The sequence below is a fragment of the Dermacentor albipictus genome, chromosome 6 (genome assembly GCF_038994185.2).
Source record: "Dermacentor albipictus isolate Rhodes 1998 colony chromosome 6, USDA_Dalb.pri_finalv2, whole genome shotgun sequence".
NCBI classification, from domain to species: Eukaryota; Metazoa; Arthropoda; class Arachnida; order Ixodida; family Ixodidae; genus Dermacentor; species Dermacentor albipictus.
This window is the reverse complement of record NC_091826.1, coordinates 23437463-23464171: the sequence shown is the minus strand read 5'-3', so window position 1 is coordinate 23464171 and position 26709 is coordinate 23437463. Positions and strand designations below refer to the sequence as shown.

At 48.5% G+C, this 26709-nt stretch overlaps 1 protein-coding gene across 1 annotated transcript in view; it reads left to right on the top strand.

The window, feature by feature from the left end:
* Positions 1 to 25762, top strand: part of LOC139060881 (calcium-activated chloride channel regulator 1-like) — a 30921-nt gene extending 5159 nt beyond the window's left edge. Inside the window, exons 2-14 of the mRNA XM_070540148.1 lie at positions 1091 to 1244; positions 4143 to 4440; positions 6575 to 6681; positions 7893 to 8066; positions 9700 to 9821; positions 10803 to 10917; positions 13360 to 13587; positions 16143 to 16442; positions 17564 to 17782; positions 19663 to 19933; positions 20250 to 20411; positions 23399 to 23710; positions 25265 to 25762. Coding sequence (XP_070396249.1) covers positions 1092 to 1244; positions 4143 to 4440; positions 6575 to 6681; positions 7893 to 8066; positions 9700 to 9821; positions 10803 to 10917; positions 13360 to 13587; positions 16143 to 16442; positions 17564 to 17782; positions 19663 to 19933; positions 20250 to 20411; positions 23399 to 23710; positions 25265 to 25707 — 2904 coding nt within the window. The 5' untranslated portion in view covers position 1091 and the 3' untranslated portion in view covers positions 25708 to 25762. The remainder of the gene's footprint in view (positions 1 to 1090; positions 1245 to 4142; positions 4441 to 6574; positions 6682 to 7892; positions 8067 to 9699; positions 9822 to 10802; positions 10918 to 13359; positions 13588 to 16142; positions 16443 to 17563; positions 17783 to 19662; positions 19934 to 20249; positions 20412 to 23398; positions 23711 to 25264) is intronic.
* The last annotated feature ends 947 nt before the right edge of the window (positions 25763 to 26709 follow it).

Below are 26709 nucleotides of genomic sequence, written 5' to 3'. Positions count from 1 at the left end.
AACGGTACCGTAACGCCTGCCCTGTTCACGTTGCTCTTTAGATTGTGCGATATCTCGTTCATATGTGGAATTACTGTAACAGTTTGCCGCAAGGGGCTTTCAGGCTGAGTGACCTCCACCCCCCACCCCCGGGCCTTTGCTTTTGAAATAGTTTGAAATAGTGAAAAAAATGAGGGGCTCGGCGATGCTTGCCAAAAGTACCCTGCAAGCTTTAGCCTTTCTACTTGGGATGTGAAGCTCGTTCTTACTTAGTGATCCCAAGTCCTTCTAAGGGACAGCTTTTATGCACGCTCCCGCATTATGCCACTTTGCTATCTTTGAATGAGCATATGTGTGTTCGGAAGAAAGCTTTCGCGAGACAGGGGCGGCGTATACAGCCAAGATATATGATTATACTTCTCTGTATTAGCGTACATTCTGCTTTTATTTACTTTTGTGAACTGTTTGCCGTAGTTTCTTTATTGTGTTAGGATCGGTGTGAGCGCTCCTCTTCTGGAAAAATGAACCAGAGCAATCCGAAGGGTGGTTCTTCCATTTGATCCCATTGGGCACTCACAACACGCACGCGCGCTCGCAGGCGCGTACTCAAAGACCGACAGACGGATGGATGGATGGATGGATGGATGGATGGATGGATGGATGGATGGATGGATGGATGGATGGATGGATGGATGGACGGATGGACGGACGGACGGACGGACGGACGGACGGACGGACGGACGGACGGACGCGCGGGAACGTGGCTTTGAATGCCTGCTAACGCACTTGCATTCCATACATTTAAGGGATGTTACAGGACGTGTTCATACTGCACTGTTTTACATAATTTACTGAGGATTGGGACTAGGACACACTTTCTGCGAACGCACTGCAACTGCTGTCAAGCGATAAGCAAAGCTTCGCTACGGCATCTTTCTTTATTTTATTTTTTTTTGGTGGGGAGGGAGGGGGGGGGGGGAAATCGCTGCGCACAAGGGCATGTTATAAGCTAGACGGTAAGGTGCCTGCCATATCGTTCCGTCCCGCGTTTTCTACAAGTGTACTAAAATAACTGATTGACTGATATCTAACGCGCTTGCACCGCGTATAGGATGCGGCCCGCTGTTCTTCTCGTGGCCGCGTCTCTGTGCTGGCCATCCGGCCTCGGCCTCCACGTCGACAAGTCGACGGGCGCTTACGAAGACATCGTAGTCGCCATCCACCCGTCCGTGGAGCCCGACGAGCGGATCATCGACAACATCAAGGTATATTTATTTTATTTATTTAGTATACATACTGCAGACCTCTCGGTCCAAGCGGAGGGGCACTAGAATGCACACAAACAAATGAGAACAAGTTAGTTCAGGATATACATGTACCGATAAAGTTCAGGATATGCGTATATACCGCATCGTCCTTTCTCCAATACCTCATTTGTCGCGTTGTCGCATTTGCGCAATGGGCGTCGGCCGCCGTCGTAGAGACGCCAGTCGATAGAGGCAGCGCGACGAGAACAATGACAATGAGAATTGAGAACGGTTAAGCGCCGGCTTATTCTACCTATAGATGTCCTACCAAAAAAAAAGGAAGGCTGCAGTAAAGTTTCGTTCTTTCTCCGTCCTCGCTTCACCGTTGGAACTTGAAGCTTCTCGGACGATGATCGGCAGTTGTTGATCAAACGCAGGCAGGAAACGATGAGGTCAGATGTACAAGAAATATTTATAGGCAAACTTTTCTATATACATGGCAGGTAAAACAAATACATTACAAACTTGAACAATTGAGAAACAAAGTCTGACTCTTCTACTGTCTCAATGACTGTTAGAGCCCAGACTCGTTTTAACGTACATAGTACGGAGGCTCACTGATCTATCAGCAATCCTGATTTCAGCCAAGTCTGAGGGACAGCATGTCGTCCCGATTTTTATAGCCCAAATATACAAAGAAAAAAAAACGTTAGGGCCGTTGGCCCGTCCCACAGGTTCAGTTGCCAATCAGAGTCAACCGTTTCTTAAGCCACAACCCACAGGGATGGGCTTACTCTCAAAAATAAACATATTGGAAAACAAAGCTCTTTTCCTTCTTCGCCAAAACTCTGTTGCCCTCTCATTTCTCCGTAGTTAGTGAGGGCTCAGCAAAACACGCCAGGCCCGAACAAGTTACCGCTAGACCGTTTCAAATCCCAACGGCGTCTAGGCCGCAAATGTCTCGGAAGCAGGGGCATCGACACCACGAAGTGCCGCTGTACTCAAAGTTTGGCCGTGTGGGAGACGGATGGCTCTCCTTGTCCTTCAAACTTATTGTCTACAAGACAAAGTTCTCCGAGTGGGTGTTTCCAAGACGCCGTCATCCGAATGCACTCTTTACGTGTGCACCGCATTCCTACAGCGTGCACGGTAAGCTGGCCTTCGACACCACACAGGCAGTCGCACCCAACAACAAGGCTGGCGATTGCGTTCCGGACGCGTAGCAGATTAGGTCCATGCTCACTGCATGCGGCACGGGGTCAGAGTTGCTAAGTCCTTCTTAACCTCGGCGGCGCCTCCAATTAGTCAGGCACTCGGGCGCCAGACCCACAATACCTTGTACAGCGGTCCGTTTCAAGGCTGGTCTGTGTGACCGTCGGCGGACTGCCAACACCATGCGCACAATACCGATTTCCCGGAATCGGCACTCCCCGCCTGGCGCCTGCCGCGACGCGTCAACCAACACCGCGTGGTCCGTGACCCCACATAACACAGAAACGGTTGCCCCGCTGACATGGGGGGGGGGGGGATGCAGCGAACCCCCTCTCTATACACACAGCACGTGGCCGATTCGTGACACATAAGAACACGAACAATCAGAGCGACCTTACAGCTGCTAAAGATTACTCCGGAAAAAGTGTCTGCGGGAGCTGCCAATGTGATGATTCAGCCGGATCTGGGAAGGATAATACACATCGACTTGCATGAAAACTTCGTCCTTTTGGCTGGAAGCGGCTTTTTTGCTTTGTAAGCTGATCATTTCCAGCAAAATTATTCTCTATAAGTGCGGTAAATCGTAATGGTTACGCATGTGCGCAGGAATATGTGTGTGTGAGAAATATGTGATTTTTTCTTTTGAAATTTTGAAGACTAAAGCTTAATAAATAAGGCAGAAAGGACGTTTCAAGTCACAAGCTCTAATATTAGACAAATGCAGGTGCTCTATACCCCCATTGCCATGGTAGCCGAATGATCGCATACGCAGAAAAAGTTCTCAAGTCTTTCTAGGTTTAAGGGCTTGATTCACTTTGAATGCAGCCTGCGTTCCACGTATTAATGCATCAGCATTTTTAGGGTGCTTTACACGCTTTCCGGTGGCTGTGTGTGCATACATATTTGTTTGTTTGTGTGTATCTATGTATGTTTGTGTGCCACTCTGTTTCCGCCTACCTGGGTCTCTGGGTAGTCCGTGGTCAAATGGGTAGCGCATCGGGAACAGGGTTCAAAACCACCACCACCAAGCTGTGTTCATCTATCTATCTATCTATCTATCTATCTATCTATCTATCTATCTATCTATCTATCTATCTATCTATCTATCTATCTATCTATCTATCTATCTATCTATCTATCTATCTATCTATCTATCTATCTATCTATCTATCTATCTATCTATCTATCTATCTATCTATCTATCTATCTATCTATCTATCTATCTATCTATCTATCTATCTATCTATCTATCTATCTATCTATCTATCTATCTATCTATCTATCTATCTATCTATCTATCTATCTATCTATCTATCTATCTATCTATCTATCTATCTATCTATCTATCTATCTATCTATCTATCTATCTATCTATCTATCTATCTATCTATCTATCTATCTATCTATCTATCTATCTATCTATCTATCTATCTATCTATCTATCTATCTATCTATCTATCTATCTATCTTTGTCTGTCTGTCTGTCTGTCTGTCTGTCTGTCTGTCTGTCTGTCTGTCTGTCTGTCTGTCTGTCTCTCTCTCTCTCTCTCTCTGTCTGGTCTGGTCTGGTCTGGTCTGGTCTGGTCTGGTCTCTTTCGGGACAAAAATACTCATTCTGACTTTATCAAAGAATGCTCAGGCGGTCAGAATTTTCCCAACCGGCTGATCCCTGTGATAACCTCGCCATTTACTGCTCTCTCGAAGGCCCTGTTCCGCTCTGCCTCGACGTTCCTCCACCGGGCCACCCGCGGTCTTGTGCACTTCGGCAGCGTGACCATCGCCGTCCCGGACACGTGGCCCGCTAGGCAGGAGGCGAAGAGCACCGCGGCCAGCCTCTTCCCGATGGCCGACGTGAGGGTGGCCGCGGAGAACCCGCAGTACGGTGACACTCCGTACACGCTGCAGCCCCGAGGGTGCGGTGAGCGCGGGGAGTACGTCCACCTGACGCCGCGCTTCCTGGGAGAGATGAACGGCTCCATCGCCGAGGCTTACGGCAGTCCAGGTGAGACCAAAATGATGCCCGAGACGTTTGGCAGGTATCGAAACTAAGCGCCGCGCGTCCTTCGATTAATGAATAGAGAGAGAGAGACGGGATGAAGGAAAGGCAGGAGCGTAAACAGTCTGTCCAGTTTGCTACCCTACACGAGGGGAGGGGGTGGGGGAAATGAAAGAAACAGAGAGAAAAGACACGAGTCCTGATCGCTCTTTCACATGCACTGAGCCAGGTGCAGCGCATCTGAAGTCGGGTGCTCAAGTCCATCGCCTTCAGGTACAGTAGAAGAAAGAGCTCGAATGGCTGATGTGTTGCGAGGCCAGGTTCCCAAGACCTTTGCTTCTTTAGATGGCCTGTCGTCCACTGGAGAATCTGACGTTGTTTATCGAAGCGAGAACAGTGGCACACAAGATGACCGATTGTATCTTCACACTTGCACTCAGCGCACATCGTTGAGTCTGCCATTCCAACGCCATTGTTGTAGGGGTTAGTGAAGTCTGCTCCGACCCACACCCGACCCAGAAGCGTTGTGTCACGTCGTGAAAGTTTTATCGGCAATCGCAGTTTTAGTGATTGGTTGAGGCGGTATAATGGACGGTGAGAGTTATGCGGAGTATGCCAGTAACTCAACGTGATGGTACGCGAGAGATTGTGAAGCTCTCTTGCAGCATCTACTCTCTATAAAGGTATAGGCAGTGCCGGTGCTCGAGAACCTTACGTAAAGGCCTTGTGATAGTTAACCCGAACAATCTTTAAGCGCGTTCTGCCTTCTCTAAATGGCGCAATAACAGCGCCTGCGCTTGACAGTTTTATTTTAAGTACTTCCCAGGGTTTTCGCCGTCGTTCTGGCCTGCGCCGTTCGTACCGTCCCCACTTTCTCTATTTATTTACTCCTCTCCTTTTCTAAGACAATCTTGAGCGCCGCAGAAACCTCGAAAATTGCTTATTTGGAACAAATCGCACGAAAAAATTAAAAAAGCAAATGAAAAGTGGGAGCTGGTTTCCTTGCAATGTTGATAACCCTAAGGAGAAGCCCACTTAACTCATTCATTTCGTGTTTTGATTCTATTCAAGAAGCATAAAGAACGAGAGAGGCTGGTCCGAGTTAGTATGATCTAGACTGCTACACTGAGTAGCAAAAGGAAGAAAGTGTACAAAAAAAGGTCATGAAAGATGATGATGATGACAGGAAGAGGGGATGCTTATATACAATAAACACGTAATCAATTGGCTTCCCTTGAGTCTTTGTTCTATAATTGTAGTTTATAAGAAATGGGCGGGCGACTTTATGGCGCATCCTTGATAACAGCGCGTCCTTGTATTTCACGGTGGCCGTTAGCTGCAATGGCCATGAACGCAAATACCAAAGAGTGAAAGGGAGAACAGCCCTTGCCGTAGCTCAATCGGTAAAGCATTACGCGTGTAATGCAGAGGTTGTGGGTTCGGCTCCCATTGGCGGCATATATTGTCCTTGCGCCCATTTTTAATTTCCCCTTACCTTGTACTTTACATATTTCAAATAAAGACTACGGGTAATTTGCCCCACGCTTTGCTTGGCGTCATGAAATCGACTGGCCTCAGTGACCGATTGCAGGCCGTAAAGCGACGGACAACCGCACGTATTCACACTAATAGTACCTTCTTCCCTCCCTATCCTTTCTTTCTTTTCTTCCCTTAAAACCCTCCGCCATGTAGGCTAGCAGACCGGACGTGCGCTGTAACATTCGCGGTGCTGGTCGCATTCTCCAGATAAGATTGCCCCGCTTGCCACGATATCGTCCTTTCTTTTGCCACTCCCTGATTGGCTGCTTAGAGCTCAAAAAGCTCAAAAAGTCATTGTCTTCCTGGCCCCACGTTGGGCGCCAGGAAGACAATGACTTTTATTCGTTCGGCGACGCGCTTCTTGAGCGCTAAGCAGCCAATCAGGGAGTGGCAAAAGAAAGGACGATATCGTGGCAAGCGGGGCAATCTGGAGAATGCGACCAGCACCGCGAATGTTACAGCGCCTGGTTGACCTGCCTGCTTTTTCTCCTCGTCTTCCTCCTCCTCCTCCTCCTCCTCCTCCTTGGCGTCATTCGTTGTCTGTTAGCTTCGTGTAGTTGTGTGCAAGGAGTTTTTCACACACTGAGTCTTGCGTTTGCAGCCTACCTGTTGGTGCACGAGTGGGCTCACTTCCGGTACGGCGTGTTTGACGAGTACGGCGACCCCGAGAGCTTCCGGTACCCGAGCCTCTACTGCGAGTTCGGCATGGTGAGACTGTTCAGAGAGCCACGGGATTTATCGAGGCTCATTTCTCGTGTAGTTCTAGCCGCCATATCTCGGCTTCCGGCAAAGGCGTGATTAATTAATCGAAGGCGTCGAGGGCATGGCGCCCACGACGTCATTCTGGCATTCACGGCTCGCAAAAGGGTGACCTTCGAGATTGGCATTCGTTAGTCGCTGGGAGGTGTGGTGGTGTGGACAGCCCATGTCTACAGCGTTCCTTTAAGGTTAGTACTGAAGAGAAATATAATAATGTAGGCTTTAAAAGTAAATCACGCATTTGCGTGACGTAGGCAAACAGCCATTCTTTCTTCGAGAGGTGACTTGGTGAGGCAGAAGAGACGCTGAAACGAAAGGTGTCGTGGCGCCACCGCCGTGAAGCTTCTGCAACTGCTCACCGTGAGGTCACAAACCTTGACGGCGTCTGCTCGAGCCTAGTCGAGTGTTTGCCCGCGAATAAGAATGATATTACATTACGAAGTCTAAACGTATCAAAAGTTCAAAGCTAGCTAGCTTCCAGAATTTCACCTTCAGCTAAACGCCAAGTAAGTATATAGAGATCCGTGACATCACAGCGACGCACTGACCCTGTGGCTTTTGGACCACCGTTCGACTAAGGGAAGCTACGCCTCCATTTTGTCCACTAGTGTTTAATCCCTGTCCACCGGGTACAGTTCTGAAAGAATAGTGCGGCCAGCAGGTTCGCGGTTTCGTTTTCCAAGGAGGTGACTGTGTTGTGACGTCACAAAACAGGAAGACGCGGGAGAGAGCAGAAACATGCGACGTTTTTGGCTTTCGGTCTGGCTCCCTCTGTCGCCTCCTATGCTGCTACTCTTTGTGAGGTCGAATGTAGCGGCATACCTGAAGAACGAGCTTGCCGGAGCGAGTGTCGAAACGTCGTGCGTGTCCTGCTCCCACGTGACCACATGACTGTGTTGTGACGTCATGGCACATTACCCCCTGATAACGAAACCGAATATGGATGTAGAAAAGCTGCTGTATCAAATTATTCACGGCGCTCTGAGACGTGTCACTGTTTATTTTTCTTTTAGGGATTAGAGTCTCTATGGCCTTCGTTTAACGCAAAAGAAAAAAAAAGCGAATAGTCAGAAATATGAAGTTCAGTACCATTTTTTAAAGAACTCAACTCGCTACGAACGTCCCGTGCTGATCGTCCCGCCACTGCCATCTATCGGCAGGTTCGTGCCAGCGCGTGCTCCTCCCGGGTCAAGTTCACGGCGTCTACCGAGACGGGTGAGCCCTGTCGCATCTACAAGGGATGCCGCGTCTCCACCAAGTGCAAGGCGCACTTCCAGCAGAGCAGCGAGGACCCCGTGACGTCATCCATCATGTTCATGCCGTACCTTGAGGGCGTGAGTGACCTCTATAGGGGGTATTCAAGTGACGTCGCGTACGCCGTACTGTAGTCCTATTCATAGCTTCCACTGCGCTGCTGGAGATAAGCGGATTGAGATAACACGCAGGCTTACACCGTGCTAGCTGTACTACAATATGGCGACCTTGATGACGTCAGTGCATACCGCGTATATGCAGCATACCGAGACTGTACACATGGTAGACCGATACGAATAAGACTGAAGCGCTTGTAGCATTCCTGCGGGATGCAGGCCTGGATGAGATTGTGTAAATAACTTTCGTGTTAGCGCATTTGTGTTACTTTGTGTGTGTGTGTTTTGCTTTATTTTTATCTCACTGCCTTTCTTTCATCCCTCACCAGCTTGCCCAGAGTACCATGTCATGTATGTTGCTAGGTTAACGACTTAAAGTATTATAACTATATTTCTTTCAATGCGGGCTGAAGTACCTGAGTTTATTGAACTCTTTCCGTCACAGTGTCTCCATATGGAAACACAAATTACTTCTGAATGATCTGGCTAGTGACGATACATCATAACGGCATGCTGGAAGTCAGTTTAGTGCAAAAAAAAAAAAGAAATTATATAACGCTTCATCTATAGAGTTTAACATTCGCAATCCACTAATTTTTGTAATTGTGATGAGTGACCTGATGCGACTTAAGTATTCGTGCTGCAGGTTCACAAATGTCTTCAGAACACTTGGACATAATCCGTGACTGAATGCTAATGTTTCCAATTAGTACATTTCATGAGCACTTAATTACCTATGTGATTGAAACTCTGAAGATGACAAAGAAGCTTGAGAAGAAGCTAGGGATCTTGTAACGAGCGATCAGGTGGGAAATGCTAATTGTGACTATAAGAGACAGGAAGAGCACACTTTTTGCTAGAGAGCGGAAGTCTGTAGCTTGTAATCCAGTTGTGATTGAGGGGGAAAAACGGAGGAGGGAAGGTTGTGGATGGAAAGAAAATTGTTGGCAGAGGCGGGGTGACGAAATGGCGAAACTTGCAGACGTATAAGACGGAGTCTGCTGACGCGAATGGGCAATTGGACATCGATGGGAGGGGCCTCCTTCCGGCAGTGGAACAGTGGACATGAGATAAAATGACGATGACGACGACGACGACGACGATGATGATGATGGTGATGATGTGCTTTGTGAACCAAACAGTTAAACGTACCTACTCCTTGTATGCCATTTTATTATTTTCCCAAAGGAATTAATAATCATTACATGTTTTCACTTAAGCTGTAATCGGGCCTGATTAAGTTGTCGCGAAATCTCAGTCTTCTCTCGCGACTTTGGCTGTACTCTTGGGGACATCTAATTAAGCTCTTCACTGATGTAGTTATTTCCATTAGGTATCAGCTGTGAACACGAACTCATTTTCTTGTAGCATTCCTAATATCAGAACGAATAAATTTTCATCTATATATAACGGTTATCCGCGGCACACAAGCAGTCGTGGTTTGAGTGGCCCAGGGAGCATCGACGCAATTACAACTCTCTATAGTCCAAGGTGCACACATTCACACGGTTACTTCGTTGTAATGGCTGGGCCCCGGAGAGCAGCTGCGTAATGAGAGCGAGCGAGTTCTCAAGGAACACCTGTGTTCGCGACACAGGTGACGGACTTCTGTGAGAGCGCCAACAAGACTCACAACATCTTCGCACCCAACAAGCACAACCACCTTTGTGAACGCAAGTCCACGTGGGAAGTTATCAGCGCCAACGAGGATTTCGAGCAGTGAGTGAAACGCACTTTGTTTTAGCTGTGTGTGTGTGTGTCAGGAGGTATTGGTGCCCACAGGGGGCGCTGACTGCAGCAGGTAACATAGTTTTTATGACAACCCTATTAAAGGCAGTGTTTCCTCTACGGCATGCACGGCGCCTGTTGTCACCACCTTGATGCGAAAAAGACCTGCCCGCCTACCTGCTCTTCAGTCGGTCGGTCGAGCTAGACCTGACCAGAATGATTGTTATTCTTAGGGCGCTTCATGCACTTTTCCGGGGCTCTGTATGTATGTATGTAAACAAATTTTTAAATTTTACGTGCCAAAACCACTTTCTGATTATGAGGCACGCCGTAGTGGAGACTCCGGAAATTTCGGCCACTCGGGGTTCCTTAACGTGCACCTAAATCTAAGTACACCGGTGTTTTCTCATTTCGCCCCCATCGAAATGCGGCCGCCGTGGCCGGGATTCGATCCCGCGACCTCGTGCTCATATTGAGGCGAAAAATTTGAGACAGAAATCGTCGCACCGACTGGCAGTGGGCCATTGCCGTCAGCGCCTTCGCAGAGGGAGGGGCATTATGGGAACACTGGCATGCATGAGCGGCAACGGAGCCAAATGTTGAGAGAGACGATGACGACGAGTAACGCGCGAGCAGTGACACGAGTCATTGCTGATGATGATAGTTTTTGTTCGCACACATGAAGATTTCGCGGAACACTAGCCATTAACTGCTTCCCTGTAAAAGAAACAACAAGAGAGGAAACATGTTTTGCCGCACGCAAAGTAAATCCTAGTGTTTAAGTTCGTCTCCTTTGTCGTGTCATTTTGTGCTGCTTTCGCTTTAAAGGTGGCTAACATGGCTTTTGTTGTTCAGTGCCTCTTCAAGCCTATATGGGCGAAGGGTGATTGCTACAGGCTTAGCGTTTCTGTTTCTTCCTAATGCGCGCTCTGTTTCTATTTGTGCGCCATCACGAATGTGATCCCTGCGCAGGTTGGTCCCGACGAAACCCGACAGGGCCTTCGAGGTGAAGTTCACGGAAGTGCAAAAGCGGGAACGCGCGCTGGGCAGAGTGATCTTCGCGCTGGACGTCTCGGGCAGCATGACGGTAGGTGTGACGACAGACAATGTAAATGCGAGGGTTACGAGGTGGCGGACTGTACCTTGTGTGGGCGGTGATGATAATAATCACTAATGGCGATTCCTGTGAATCAAGGGCGCGGCAGCATCGTACACCGTTATCTATGCCGGTGACAATCCCGCACCCTTCTGTCCTCTGCCCCGGCTCCCCCCCTTTTTTTTCACCAATACTGTAAACCTATCTTGCATATCTCTACTTCTCTGCAGTTAACGCTTCCATCAGCGTTGAACCCAAGCGCTTCTGGAAGGCGGAAGGTCCCTATACGGTCCTGGCTGGGAGAATACCATGGCGTTCAAGTGCAATGTGCCGATGTCGTCTCCAGATTTTTTTCCCTGCTTCCGACACTTGCATAACCCTGTGGCGAATATTTGCTTCTGCATGTTTATATCTTCAGGTATACCCAGTTCGGATCACCTCAGATCAAAAGGCACAGCCCTTTGTGCTATCGTAGTTTTCTCGATTTCTCGCTGGTCGTCGTTGCAAAACACCATGTGCACGGACTTGTTTGCATCCTGCGCGTACAATTTACCATCACTCTTTCTCTCACATTCGTAACCATTGCCAACGGGCTGTCTACTCGCACTTCCAATTAGTTTGCCCAAGCGGCCCAAATCACTAATCGGACAGGTCGCTGTTCCCAGTATGAGGCGTTGGGAAGTGGGCGTTTGGGACGAACGTGCCGGGCACAGTGGGGTACCCAGAAACATTGTTGCAAAATTTCTCGCTATGCAAAAGAAAAAGAAAGAACAAAATCGAAGTGTGGCCACATGACAACAAGCTTTGGCGGTGCAACGTTTTTTTTTTTGGTAGTGGACTAGGGAAAGAGAGGTATGCGCATTGGCCGCAGCAAGTGTCTACTTTGAGCGTCTGATGCCACGACCGCAGGAGCGAGCTAGTAAAAATTAAATACGAGCCTTAGACCACAGAGCCTCATGTGCATGATTGCTGCCTGGCATCGTGCGCTGGCCAGACGACAAAGACGTGCGGTATATGTCTTATCAGAGGTGGTGACCTCAAACGAGCCTTGAGGGGAGTGGAAAAAAAAGAGGAAAGTGAGGAGGGAGGGATTTGGAGGGGACCGCAGGACCCCTCTTGTGTATCACGCGGCAGGTAGTTGCCAGGCGAGGCGTGGGGAGGTCTCTGGCTGGAAGCGGCAAGACGTTCTCGAACAGTTTGTGAAGTGTGATATAGGGTCAGCTAATTGATGTTGCCACCATGTTGTGGTCAGAGATGGCGAACTGTTTGGAAAAAGGTGAAAAGGCACCGACGAATGGTTTCCTGCGCAAGTGGTTGTCTGGGTTGGTGTACATGACAGCGCGACACTATATTTTTCTAGGGTGGGGGAGGAGTGCTGAAGCTCCATAAGCCCCTACTTGATACGCCCCTGGCTGGACATGGCGCAGTTCTTGAAGTCTGTGACTTTGCCAACTGATGTAATTTCGCCATTCATTCTGAGCAACGACTGCGCGTCCATTTTATCGTTGCTACAGTTCCACTCTAGGTTTTGTGTATGCTGTTTACTGCAGCACCACTTGAAGCTGTAATGACATGAGATTTTCGACTTGTCATTTTTTCCTTCAAACAAAAGTCCAGAGCATTAAATTATAGAACTACAAACTTGCAAACGTCATAGCACCCTTAGTGATTTACTTTAACACGCGTTTCTACGCACCAGTTTCGGTTTCGGTATCCAGGAGGTGAAGAGAGGGAAAGAGTTTAATGGGGGGAAGCTGAAGATGTCAGCCCTGCTTCATGAAGGCATTGCTACTTCAGATGAAATCTTGAGATGAAAGAATACAAGAGGTGGAGAACACGCACGCACGCACAAAGAATACACAAACAAAATCAAGCCCAAATGCTCCACAGTGGGTTTGTGTCATTGTTAAAGGCATCATTATCATCACAGTTCTTGCGGATATGACGGTGTGCGCTGTGAACACCTACTACATTAATTATTAATTAATAAATTAACCTCCCGCCTTTCCCTCCTTTGCGTCTCTCTCTCTCCTAAAGCATTCTTACTGCTTTTCCTTAATTAGGCGGTTCATGTGATATTACCTTAATTTCTACTTTTTCCTGCACCCTAGAATATTTATCTGCATGTGGCAACATTCAAATCGTTGATTGCCTTCGTTCTCGTCTATTTCTCTCAACCAATTGATGCAAGGCCAATCCACCCCTGCGGGTATGCACCACCACCATCACCACCACCGCAAACAACAACAACAACAACAACAACAACAACAACAACAACAACAACAACAACAACAACAACAACAACAACAACAACAACAACAACAACAACAACAACAACAACAACAACAACAACTGTCTGCTGCTGTCGCGGTCAGCAAGTTCAGAGCTAAAAAAATCGAGGTCGCCTCTTTCTCTTTATTTTTTGTCTTGTAGACCAGCGACCGGATCGTGTACCTCAAGGCAGCGGCGAGCCAGTTCATCCGGGCGCTCTTACTGGACGGGATGGAAGTGGGAATCGTTCAGTTTAACCAAGCCGCCTCGGTGGTGTCTGCGCTGACCTCCGTGGCAGAGACTACGAGAGAGGAGCTCGTCGAGAGAGTGCAGAAGCTGACAGCCGGCGGCAGCACCTGTATCGGATGCTCCCTGCAGAAGTCCCTCAAGGTAACGATTACGCGCCCGTACCACCACCACCACCACCACCACCACCACCACCACCACCACTACTACTACTACTACTACTACTACTACTACTACTACTACAACTACTACTACTATGATCTTCTTCTATCCCCTATATAGCAGAGATCAGTTACTATCACCATCGTCATTATTTTCTATTAGGGCTTTTTGCGGGGCATCACATAAGGGGTCGGGGATAAGCATGGGGTTAGTATGAGGGAAAAAGCTTAGCGAAAAAAAGTGGCAACCACAAAGGCGCCGCCATGTTGCTACGACTCAGCTTTGTAACGCTAAGTATATTCAAAATATCATGCAAAAACAAAGCATTAACACGTAGCACGTATAGACAACGTGCAAAGTTCATTCCATATACTCTTTTGTTCGGAAAGACGCGATTGCTGTTTAGAAAGCTTTGACGTCAATTTTGCAGTGCGTGAAAGGGTGCATTCTAGAAGAGTTGACAGTTGGGCTAGTTGGTCGACCAGCGCTTGTCCTTGTCTCTCTTCCTTGTGTTAGCGCTTGTCCTTGTCTCTCTTCCTTGTGTTTGCGCTTGTCCTTGTCTCTCTTCCTTGTGTTAGCGCTTGTCCTTGTCTCTCTTCCTTGTGTTTGTGGTTTTATTTGCGCTAAGCTACTACTTGAAAAAATGTGAAAGGGTGCGTTTCCAGGCACACGAACTAGATGGCGTCACCATGCTGAAAGCGAATTTGGATAGCGTTGACTCCGCCTGCACAGAGTAGCAACATGGCGGCGCCCTTGCTGTTGCACATTTGAATCAATGGGCGCTATGGGCAGCTTTCCCTCTAGAGTTGTTTATATTACCTCTATGGGGACAACCACTACTCTCTGCTATATTCCCATTCTTATGTTAGAGACCAGTGTGGACAACATCATTACTAGTAAACAATGCTGCAATACCGACGATAAAATGAGACATAAGATACACACTCAGCGCTAATTGCAAAGTTCCTTTTTTTTTGTCACTTTGCTCTTCCGCAGCTTTAGCAAACGTCAAACCGCCGCAATCTGCAAGCTACTCTGATTCAGCGCCTGCTCCTATAGAAACCCGGAATTAGGGTGTTATTATGAAAATTGTCGCCGCTTCCGTCATCTCGTTGAACTCGCCATCTTGTAGGCAATGGTTGGCCCAGGGCTGCTGAAGCCTCTCTGAGTGACTGGAAAATGTCGCCATTACAGAATTACACAATACGGTGGAATTTGACGACCTGAATAGCAGCACTTTGTTGTAACAGAAAGCGTCGTCAAGCTCTGCCGAATTGCTTGGCGTAGTAACACATGTGTGGTAGCTACTCCCCTCTTCGATATCAGAAAAAACGCTTGTCCGCAACTATACAGGGGGATAATTTTTAAATTTACCGGAATTTAAAAAATTTGCCTGTTGGAGATGAGAGAATTCTACTATTTGAGCTGGATTATTCAGAGAGATGGACATTAGTTGCACGAGGAATAGAAACACATATGTAGAGCTAATTAACAAAAAGCACTAATTATGTTTCGAATTATTTACTGGACGGGACAGTGAAAATTGCTAATTGTAGCCGATGAGCTTGCAATGCGGTATCTACTTAAAAATAATTTCCATAATGACACCAATTTGGAGAAAGGCGTCATCAAATTCGCCGTAAAAATGCATTGTCGCTCCACTTACCTTTTTAACAAAACGCTCTGCTGTGAATTGAAGCACAAAAGTAACTTTAACGCCCATGTATTTCGTTCCATACTTTGGGAAGTAATATCTAGAAACTGGCGTCATCCTGGAGATCCATTTCAAGTGGATACGTGTCATAAACTCACGGACTACAATTCGTAAATTGCAATACTTGATGTAAAGTAATTAATGAACAAGCCAGCTAGTGCATTGTTGTTAGTTAGTTCATTGTCTGTTTCGATTTTTTAGTGCTAGCATTGTCCGCCTCTTCGACTAATTTAGCTCAAGGACCATAATTCCGCTATATTGCACAGGTGATTTTTTAAAAATTCCGGGAAATTTAATTTGTTCCCTGTGGTCTTGCGCAGCATTTTCAAGTTACCAGCGAGTATGCCCGGTGTACGCGTGGGGTAGATAACAGGTAATAACCATTCTGTAACTCTATTAGACTTACAGAATGGGTGCCAAAAGAATGGCAGCCCGCTCGAGGATGGAGAGATCTAGGCAGTGCTATGAAATGCGGAAATTTGCAGGCTCGAAATGAGGGCCAGACGCGCAAGACGTCGGTCATCGAAGATCGACGGAAGAGGCCTTCGCCCTGCAGTGTACATAAATAGGATGATGATGATGATGATGATGATTGGCTATCTTTTTTTTTTCCTTGCAAACATACCAACAAGAGCACTGCTTCGGGCTAGTTGATTGAAATTCGACACATCGAACAAACAGGCCCGGCAAACGGAACTTGCGGAAGACAACATCACGGTCGACAACACTCGGAGACCGTCTGGTCGCCTTTCCCGAGTGCTTCGTGTCTGCGCCGCTTGTTCAATACGGCGAAGGGTTTCAACTGCTGGCTGCGTCATTTCAGATGTTCGAGGAAAACAACCAGTCCGCGGCTGGCTGCGTCATCATCCTCATGACCGACGGGGAAGAGAACCGGTATCCGAACATATCGGCCGTCGTCGACGAGCTGGTCACCACTCAGGTGGTGGTCAACACGATCGCCTTCGGCACGGAGGCCGAGCAGAAGCTCGAGGACCTGGCCCTGCGAACTGGAGGCAAGCCGTTCGCTGTCCGTGACGGTCAGGCCAACCTGGCCGTCGCCCTCGAGTCGGCGTTTCTGGACTCGGCCTTCGCCCTGCTGGACGACGCCAAGAGGCCAGTCGTGGTGAGTGGCACTTCGGTGCAGACGCGGTTTGCTGCCTCACGTGCCTAAACGTTGTCGAAAGCTCCACGATCTGTGGTTAGATGAACCAGGGGGGCTATTCTGTAAGCGCCCGCCTAGTGGACTGTCCATTTCGGCCGCTGCTGATTGGATGCAGCTGTACGAGCGAGGAGGATACGAGAGGGCCCCAGCCAATCAGCAGCGGCCGAAATGGACAGTCCGCCAAGTGGACTCCTACAGAATACCTCCCCAGTTCTGCGTAAAGCCGCCTGGTGGAGGAAGATTCGGCAAAAGTCGTCAACGTTCGCAAATGCCATTCTGTCCTTAAAAAGCGGATATCTTGTCGGGGTCGGAAGTCATCATCATGTACTGAAGGACGGACTTCGAGCCGACGACTGTTTGAGAATACAGGGGCGGGAGTATATACTTCTTAAAAAACACACATTGTCATTCAAGTTAAGATCATCGTGAAGTGCTAGAGGGACGCCTTTAGGAAAGCATGAGCTGAAATGAAAAGCTAGTTCTAGTACATGCGAGGGAGGACAACGTGACTTCTTCTATGCTTTAATTTCGTAACTGCAGCACGTGCCCTGAAGCGAATAATCATAAACTTAAGGAATATATTTATTTGCTGCTTTGACATTATGATTTTTCATGCGGGCAATTTGTTGTTGTTGTTGTTGTTGTTGTTGTTGTTGTTATATGGTCAGCAGTGGCCAAACAAGAGAATCCTCAGCCGGGAATCTACGTTTGGACGAGGACTTGCCTCCGTTCCGTTGTCGAAACGTAGGCGTCCGGCTGACGATATCTCTTGTTCAGGGACTCTTGATCACCACAAATGAGATAACATTATTTTGTTTTTTTTTCTGCCAGATAAAGTGCTGGATACGTCACGCGTGGCAGTTGACACCCTGCACCCCCCCCACGCCTCCAGCTTTTAAGTGATCGGCCGAATTCCACGAAGCATTTCTTTAATTTGTTAAAAAGAACAAAATGGCAAATGGCTTGACTGTTCCTGCTGGATTTTGTGTTTGCTTACACGGGCTCAAAGTTCTTCCAACCAGTCAGGCGGCCACATGCCAATCAGGCCAGCATAAAAAAAAAAAGAACACTTTTTTGCGCAGATTTTCGAGCAAGCGGCGACAGTGGTGGACAAGCGGCAGTTCTCGATCCTCGTCGACGCGGACCTCGGAAACGAGACGACGATCGCCGTGCATTACAAAGGGGCGGCCACGTTCACGGCAGAGCTACGCTGTCCTGATGGCGAGACGTGCGAAGATTGCCAGAGGTCCGTCGTCGCAGTGAAGGACTACAAGACGTTCAAGATACCAGGCGTGGCCACGGTATGCAGCTGCACTAATATCTCTAGAATGAAGAAACGAACGTTTTGGGGCGCCAACTTCAGTTAGAGCATGTTAAATTAAATTATGGGCTATTACGTGCCAAAACCACTTTCTGCTTATGGGGCAAGCCGTACGGGAGGACTCCGGAAATTTCGACCACCTGGGGTTCTTTAGCGTGCACCTAAATCTAAGTACACGGATGTTCTCGCATTTCGCCTCCATCGCAATGCGGCCGCTGTGGCCGGGATTCGGTCCCGCGACCTTGTGCTCAGCAGCCCAACACCATAGCCACTGAGCAACCACTGTGGGTAGTTAGAGCATGTCATCGCAATCTCGCCCAAACGGCTTATCGTAACGCAACAGACGCATTATTCTTTTTTGTATGCTGTTACATTGTGCTAAACATAAAGGTGGTTTATACATATATATATATATATATATATATATATATATATGTATATATATATATATATATATATATATATATATATATATATATATATATATATACACACTGTAGTGCATGACCCTCCTGAGCTGGAAATAGGCCTGGTTAAGCAATAAGCAAGACAAGTAACTTGAAAACGCGGAACGCGTGGCGAAATCTACGTGACGGGTGTACAAGACTAAGACTTACGATCCCTCTCGGTTGTCGTTTTGTTGCTCCACATTGAGATTTCCGTCTGTGACGATCACTATCGTCATCCCTGCTCAGTACTTCCCGAATTACTTGCTGTTTGCACGTCCTAAAGGCATACGCGTACATACGTTACTTTCTCTACTTTTTTTTAAAGCCGCGGTAGTATAGCTTAGCGACCCTGGCGTTTTTTCTGTCGAGCACCAGGTCGCGCGAGCGATTTTCCGCGGCGGCGCTGGCAATCCGATCGGTGCGAAATGCAAAACAAGGAAAACAAGAAAAAAAAAGAAACGCTGGCACACTTCGATTTAATGTACAGGTGGTATAGAAGACTCCAGACTTCCGGACTCCTCCACTTCGGCGTTTCTTTTGGTTGCATTTGCGACGTTATCAATCAATCAATCAATCAATCAATCAATCAATCAATCAATCAATCAATCAATCAATCAATCAATCAATCAATCAATCAATCAATCAATCAATCAATCAATCAATCAATCAATCAATCAATCAATCGATCGATCAGTCAATCAATCGATCGATCGATCGGTCAATCAATCAATCAATCAATCAATCAATCAATCAATCAATCAATCAATCAATCAATCAATCTTCAAAAGTTAGTTTGCCCTTACACCACGCAATTCTTGACCTATATACCCCGTAAAAAGATTCTGCTGTTTCGCTCGACAGCAAGAACAGAAGCAAAACAAGTCCATCCCAGCCAACAGAATCCAATCTGCTAGACGTGTATTGTCACGTGGTGGTGACGTTGAATAACACAGTAGCAGCACTGTGAAAGAGAAAACTAGCTTTTATTGGTCGAACCTGTGCCCACAAAACAGGCTACACTTATAGAGCAACGATAGCGGCGAACGCGCTCGGCGATCGTCGAAAATCTGATCAGCGGGTCAAGCGCGTCGGCTTTTATAGAGCAGTCATCGAATGTTCCAGACTAATCGTTCGGACCCGCGTGCCTTCCACAAAGTTCTGCACCATTCGCGTCAGGTGATGAAATCAGATAACATAACGTTCGGCGACAACAGACAGCGGATAGAAGCATCGATAACGTTCCAGAAACTTCGGATACATACAGGCGCCTCCCACGCTGTGCGATTACATTTGTTAGGTTGCGAAACGTGGTTGCCCGATAAAGATAAGTATACGTGTCAGTATTATCGTTATGGCTACGTATTGCTCACGAATGCGTGTACGTGGACGTGTACGTGTATCTGTCGCGCAGCCGGGCACCTGGACCCTGGCGGTGTCCTGCAGCCCGAGCACGTGCGACGTCCACGTCCGGGCCACGTCTCTGGCCCGCGATGCGGCCCAGACGCCTGTCCTGGCGCGCGCGTTCCTCAAGCGGACCGAGGTGACCAGCGCGGCCGAGGCCGCCATCTACGCCGAGGTCACCAAGGGCGCGAACGTCGTGCTGCACGCCCAGGTCACGGCCAGCGTCGTCCAGCCGCGGGCAAGCAACCGGATCGAAGTGGACCTCTTCGACAACGGTCTCGGTACGTGAGCGCGCCCACGTGCCCCAAGAACCCTTTACAGCATGGGACATACAACAGGACTTAGTCGTTTGCGCTGTTGCTTGAAAACTTAGAGAGAGAGAGAGAGAGAGAGAGAGAGAGAGAGAGAGAGAGGATATATAGAAAGGCAGGGAGGTTAAGCAGAGGCAGTTCCGGTTGGCTACCCTGCATGGGAGGAAGGGTTAAGGGGGGATAAAAAGAGAAAGAGAGCGGAAGGGGGAGATAGAAAGAAATCAAAGACTGCGCACGACGTAAGTGCTCAGCATTACCTAAAAGGAGCTCGTCCTTTTCCCCTCAGGTGCCGACGTGACGGCCAACGACGGCATCTACAGCGCTTACTTCACTCAGTTCGACGGCGCCGGTCGATACTCTGTGTCGGCTCGCGTCATCGGTGGCAACGACTCCGTCATCGTCAAGGGTCGCCAGGCCTCGGGAGGGCTACCCGCGTCACAACCGTCAGGTATGCACGGACATGTGTGTAACATGGTCTTGGCTTGTAGCGCGAAGTGAACACGCACACAGAAAGGAGCAGACAGGACGAGCACTCGTCCTGTCTGCTCCTTTCTGCGTCCGTGTTCACTTCGCGCTACAAGCCAAGACCACGTTACCGTACCAACTCGCCCAACTGTCTATCCTTTTGCATGTTCGTATAACGGGGGCACGATACCGCGAAGCTTTGCGCGAATTCCTTTCGCTGTGCCCCTGTGTGTACCATACGGATTGGCTCCCCTGCATTAACGCTGACGTCACGTGCGCCGTGTCACGTGGGACTGCGGCTCTTTAGTCGAGTGTGTCGAGCGGCTCTTTAGTGTGTCGAGCTATTCCGCGCTATCTGTACCTTCTGTGCAGATAGCGCGTAATGTTATTGTTATTCGTATGGGCATGTATAAAGACTACGCAACCACAAGTAGAAATAGGAGCAGGATAGCAGTTGACGCCACGAACAACCGCTTAAAAACGGTATAGAAACAAGAAAAGAAAGAGAAAGGAAAATATAAGAAGGAAGGCACACCACGACACATCACATTACACAAGCTGTATGAAGGCTACAGACGAGCGTCTATTCCCCGTAGTTGGCAGTAATTCCGGGCACAGCTTTAATTGCGATCCTAGTGTATCGAATTGAAGCACGCATTAAGCGCGATTAGAAAAACGTCAAGCTGCCGGAACATCTTCAGTAGTGTACAGGGTGACAGCCGCTGAAAGTTTGGCATTTCAAAAGAACGAAAGGACTTCCTGTGGAAAAAAAATCAAATGAAAAAAACAAATAGACACTGTGTCCTGTAACTTCCATATTCAATAACCCCTCATGAACTAACGGGGTTCTGTATGAGGTCTGTCCCCGCGGAGCACGCGTGATTATTGTGTATGGCAGTTGGGCCCATGTGGACTTTTCAGGCGCGCCCCTCGCGAAGCCAACGCTGCGGTCGGTCTCCTAGTCCTTTCGTATCTGGGGTTTTCACGTGCCATCACCACGATCTTGGTTACGAGGCATGCCGTAGCGGTACTATTACCCGCCGTGGTTGCTCAGTGGCTATGGTGTTAGGCTGCTGAGCACGAGGTCGCGGGATCGAATCCCGGCCATGGCGGCCGCATTTCGGTGGGGGCGAAATGCGAAAACACCCGTGTACTTAGATTTAGGTGCACGTTAAAAAACCCCAGGTGGTCTAAATTTCCGGAGTCCCTCACTACGGCGTGCCTCATAATCAGAAAGTGGTTTTGGCACGTAAAACCCCATAATTTAATTTTTTTTTAAGTAGTGGTACTATGGATTAATTTTGACCACCTGGGGTTGTTTAACGTGCACCAGAGTCTAAATGCAGCAGTGTTCTTGCGTTTTCGCCACCATCGAAATGCGGCCACCACGGCCTGGATCGAACCGGCGACCTCGAGCTTACGATAACAGCGCAACGGCGTAGCCACTATACTATACCATGGCAGGTCTCTTCCGCTGGTGCTGCCTCCTTCGCACAACATTCTTGAGACGTGTTGGTTGCCCACAGCACCTTGGATGTCGATTCACTGCGTGCAACTGGCCGCAATGAAGCGAAGCATGCGAACCAACCAGGACTATATGGCTTTCTAGTCGTTGACGCTGATAAAGGTGTTCGTGGACGTATATCCGCCTTTTCGTGTACAGAGAGAGAGAAGTTTGATGGTACGAAATGCTGAGAGGTCGGCCTGAGGTATATTCCTCTAGCCAGCTACTCGGCATTGGGGGAAGGGGAAGAGGGAAAAAAAGAGGGAAGAAAGAGGTGCATGATGTGTGACGATGACGATAGAAGGAAGATGTAGAACACATGGCACGCAATTTGGCATGCTCAAAGTCTGCAATCCGGGCCCGTAATTTTTAAAAAGTTCAGTAATGCCTGGATGGCCTTGAAACTCGATTGAGCATCTGGCCAAGGGCCTAAAATAACGTCCTCCGACAACGGTGCGCTGTCGAGACGCGTAAGGTCGTTGTCCAACCTTTCACGCTCTTCCACGTACTTAGGGCAGTCACAAAGCCCTTTTCGTGTATATATTGCAAACATTATCGACATAAGTCTCTTTCTCGTTCTTCGCGACACCCTCAGAAATGTCAACGAAAAGACAACGCCACCAAGTCTCGCAAGGTTTGCATATAGTCGCTCTGGGCTTCTCGCGCAGACTCGACGAGATGTGCAACGCAGGAATAATATCGACGCTAAACGTTCTCCGGCCGAGTTGTACAACGCTTCGGTTCGCAAGTGCTATTTTTGCCATTTGTCGGCGCCGCATTCGCTAGTCGTATGTCCAGCATCAGTATTGGCTGAAATTTTTCATCGCAGGCAATCCTAGAGTGTAAGGTCCTTTCTTTTTTTGTGAATGCGCGTGCCCTAATACCTTAGTGACTTCACTTTCGCTTTTTTTTTTGCCATGGATGGATGGATGTTATGAGCGTCCCCTTTGGAATGGGGCGGTGGGTTGCGCCACCAAGCTCTTGCTATTATGCTGCCTGATATCCTACCTAGGTTAACCAATGAAAAAAGAAAAGAAAAAAAACACTGTGAACTAACACGTCCAAATTTTCTGATCCCCTATTGCGAACTGTGTTTTTGTACGTCTCCGTCTTTTGTCGTTTCCCTACATTTCTTCCACCAATCCTCCAATCGCCTCTTACTAATTTCTATTGCGGACCTGTTTACTTTACCACTGCTTCCGCTGAACCCAAGGGCTTCAAGGAGGCCAGTGGTGCCTAAATCGACCGCTGGGTAGACGTCTTCACATTCTAATAAAATATGCTCCGTCGTTTCCCTAGCTTTACCGCAGCACGCACATGCTTCTTCTTCCTTCTTATATCTCGCCTTATAGGTGCGTGTTCTAAGGCATCCCGATCTCGCTTCGAAAAGTAATGAGCTTCCCTTTGAGTTATCATAAATGGTTTCTTTCCTGATTTCGTTTTTTCCTCCATATTGCCGTGTGTAGCGCTGTCTAGTGGTGGATCGACGCAACCGGTCGACGTCCAGGTCGGCGGGATGCCCCTAAGTGATTTCGTGTACGTGGACCAGGACATCGAGCAGGCCGAACCTCGGGTCCTGATCGGCGAAAAGGCGCCCGAGTTTGTTCGCTACGCCGAAGGGGGCTCGTTCCGGCTCCCCAAGGCGATTGACGGGTCGAGTCTGCCGCCCGGCCCCATTCAGGACCTGAAAGTTGAGGACGCCTTCGTGGACGACAACGGTACGCACGTGGTCATCTTGTCCTGGACCTGCCCCGGAGGCCACATGGATTCCGGCAACGGTGAGGAACCCATCATTGTGTGGCCATGCCTGCTGTATAGTATGTGTCCTGAGTGCAAGACTGGACGTTTTCTCGGATGGCGTATAATCTAGCAGGCCATACACAGGATATATGGCGCGTGCCCTGTGTATGACCTTCCCTTTGTGCCGCGCGTCTATCGTTTACGCCTTAAAAATATTTGTCAAATATGCACCAACTAGGCCCGCAGAAAGTTCTAAGCCACATAATCTAGTAATATGTCATCTTCCTTGAGCCCAAGAAAAATGGTAGAGTGGTTCATATCCTAGCATTCATAGCTCCTTTCTTTTTTCGTGGTAAGACTTAGTGGCCTGGGTTAGAGCACTGATTAAGGCCCGTGAGTCTTGTTTAATAAGAAGACAGGTTTACACGAGATATTGATCGCGTAATGTAGCGTTAAAATCAATGGTGGTCTAAGGTGTAGCTGATATTTTTCCTGCGCAATAAATTAAAAAAAATCGATATTCTACAAGGGATGTCAAAATACGGTGCACATAGTGTACTTTTACAGCCAGGAAAACTATGGTGGATGTTTTAATAACGTGTCCCCAAGTGTTCGGTGCAAGCGCCTAGATCGAAGAAGCTCTGAGGTCTTAAAAGCCGCCATACTGGGGGGACGAATATTTAAACAGAGGCAAGCACGATGATGCTCTGGATGATGGGTGGACAGGGGTGATGGAACAAATCTAATGTAGGGTATATCGGTTGCTGGGGCTATATATATAATACATGGATTGGCTCAGCATCCTGTTTAGGACAGTGATGATCGAGCGCAGACTAAACAGCCAAATGCCTTTTTCCTAGCAGGACTTCTGGTGCGAGTTAGTTGGCTCATGATATTAAAGCAAACTTATACCAGGGCAAAGAAAACGAGGGGAAGGACTAGGAATAGGAAGAAGCCGACCGTGTCTCGTCCGTGTCTCTTCTTCGTGTTCCTCGCATCCTTCGTCTCGTTTCCTTCGCGCTGGTTAAAAAGTTTCCTTCTTTTATTGCGAAAGCAATACTGCTCGAGGTTTCCGCTCTTGGCCGTCGTCCCGGAGAACCCACCATTGACATTTAGCGTGAACTATGTGTGACGTCATACCAGCTGTGGAAAAGCGGGTCCCCAACTCGGCTCGTCGCGATCGTCCCAGCGATTCCTCCACGGTATGTCGGATGATGTGCATAAGGTGAAGCTGCAACGATGTGCTGCAGCTAAGAAGTGGCGGCGTGCGGAAGAAACGGATGAAGAGCGGGAACAACGTTTAGCTAAACGGCGTGCACATTATGCAGCCAGGCGAACGCGTTCAACATCTCTTGATCTGGGCGCATCTGCAAGTATCGTGCACGCTCTCAGTGCTTACGCGACTTTGGCGACACCTGATCGTTCGACAGCAAGCCTCATGGATGCTTTAAATGGCGACGAGACTGCATCGACACGTTCGATGAGCAGTGTGGAACTCTACAACCTGAACAGAAGATTGCTTTCGCAATCCACTAGGCTTAGCCAAGCTAAGCCTCTGCCATTTTTTATTGTTTCTTCTCGCTTTCCCGCAGCTTCGAGAGTCGAGCTTAAGGGAAGCACGTCCCTGACCGCGCTCCTCGGGGACTTCGATTCGGCGCCGGAGGTCCGGGACGAGACGTCCGAGGGCGGGAACATTACCTCGGGCCCCGTCGGCTCCAGGCAGCGACTGCGCTTCTCCGTCCCCGACGACCTGCTCTCGGTCGCTAAGAACGAGTCGCTCCGGGGCTTCTACTTCGCGGCGAGGGTGTGGAACGACGCCGGACTCCGTTCGTCGTTGTCCAACGTCGCTCCGGTCACGTTCGAGCGACCTCCTCCGCCGTCGTCGGAGGCTTCGTCGGTGAAAGGGACGCCCTGGTGGGTCGTCGTCGTGAGCGTCCTGGCCGCGGTGTTCGTCGTGGCTGCGGTGGCGGCGGTGGCGGTCAAGGTATTGGATCATCGCAGCAAGAACAGAGGCGTCACTTTCGTCGTGACGTAGCGCGGTCGCGCCCTGAATGCGTTTTATTTATTGATTAAAAGGAGTGCGCTATGAATGTCCTGCGTGGTAAGTGACGTGTCCTGAGTGACGTGTCCTGAGTGACGTGTCCTGAGTGACGTGTCCTGAGTGATGGGGGTTTCCCGCGTGAGTTTGCGATGTAGAGTAAATTTAGATTGCACGTTGCGGCAGCGATGAAAGGAGAGGGTGAGAATTGCCGTATACTCAACGAGAACTTGAGGAGCTCGACGTGTTGCGCGCCTTGAATTCGTGCGACGGCGAAGTGAGTGACGTGCCTTAGGACGTTGATTGGGCCAATCTGGCCTGCAGTTGTTGTGAAACAAATAAATAAAGTACACTACCGGTTCTGCATACACATGCACGCGAGAATCAATTTTTTTTTCTCTCAAACTGTCAAGTCATCCTGCAAATACTGTCTGAACACCAAGGACACGATGGCTCCTCATTCCTGTCGATTCCGGCTCCTCACCCGCCGTGGTTGCTCAGTGGCTATGGTGTTGGGCTGCTGAGCACGAGGTCGCGGGATCGAATCCCGGCCATGGCGGCTGCATTTCGATGGGGGCAAAATGCGAAAACACCCGTGTACTTAGATTTAGGTGCACGTTAAAGATCCCCAGGTGCTCGAAATTTCCGGAGTCCTCCACTACGGCGTGCCTCATAATCAGAAAGTGGTTTTGGCACGTTAAACCCCATAATTAAATGAATTAATTTGATTCCGGCTCCTCATTCTTTACTACGCATACAATATTCTCGTATTGTAGTATGAGAACACACATATAAAACGTTCACGATGAGATAATTAAGTATGTGGCATATCTGCGGTCCAAGTTTTTTTTTTTGGTGGGTGCTTAAGTTAGAAATTTTCGTCTGTTTTTCGTGGGCTTACGACGGTGTAATAGTTTGCAGATACGACCATCATCGCGTACGATCTAAGCACCGTGCCTGTCTGATTGCAATGACCAAACCTTTCTTTTTTTATTGAAA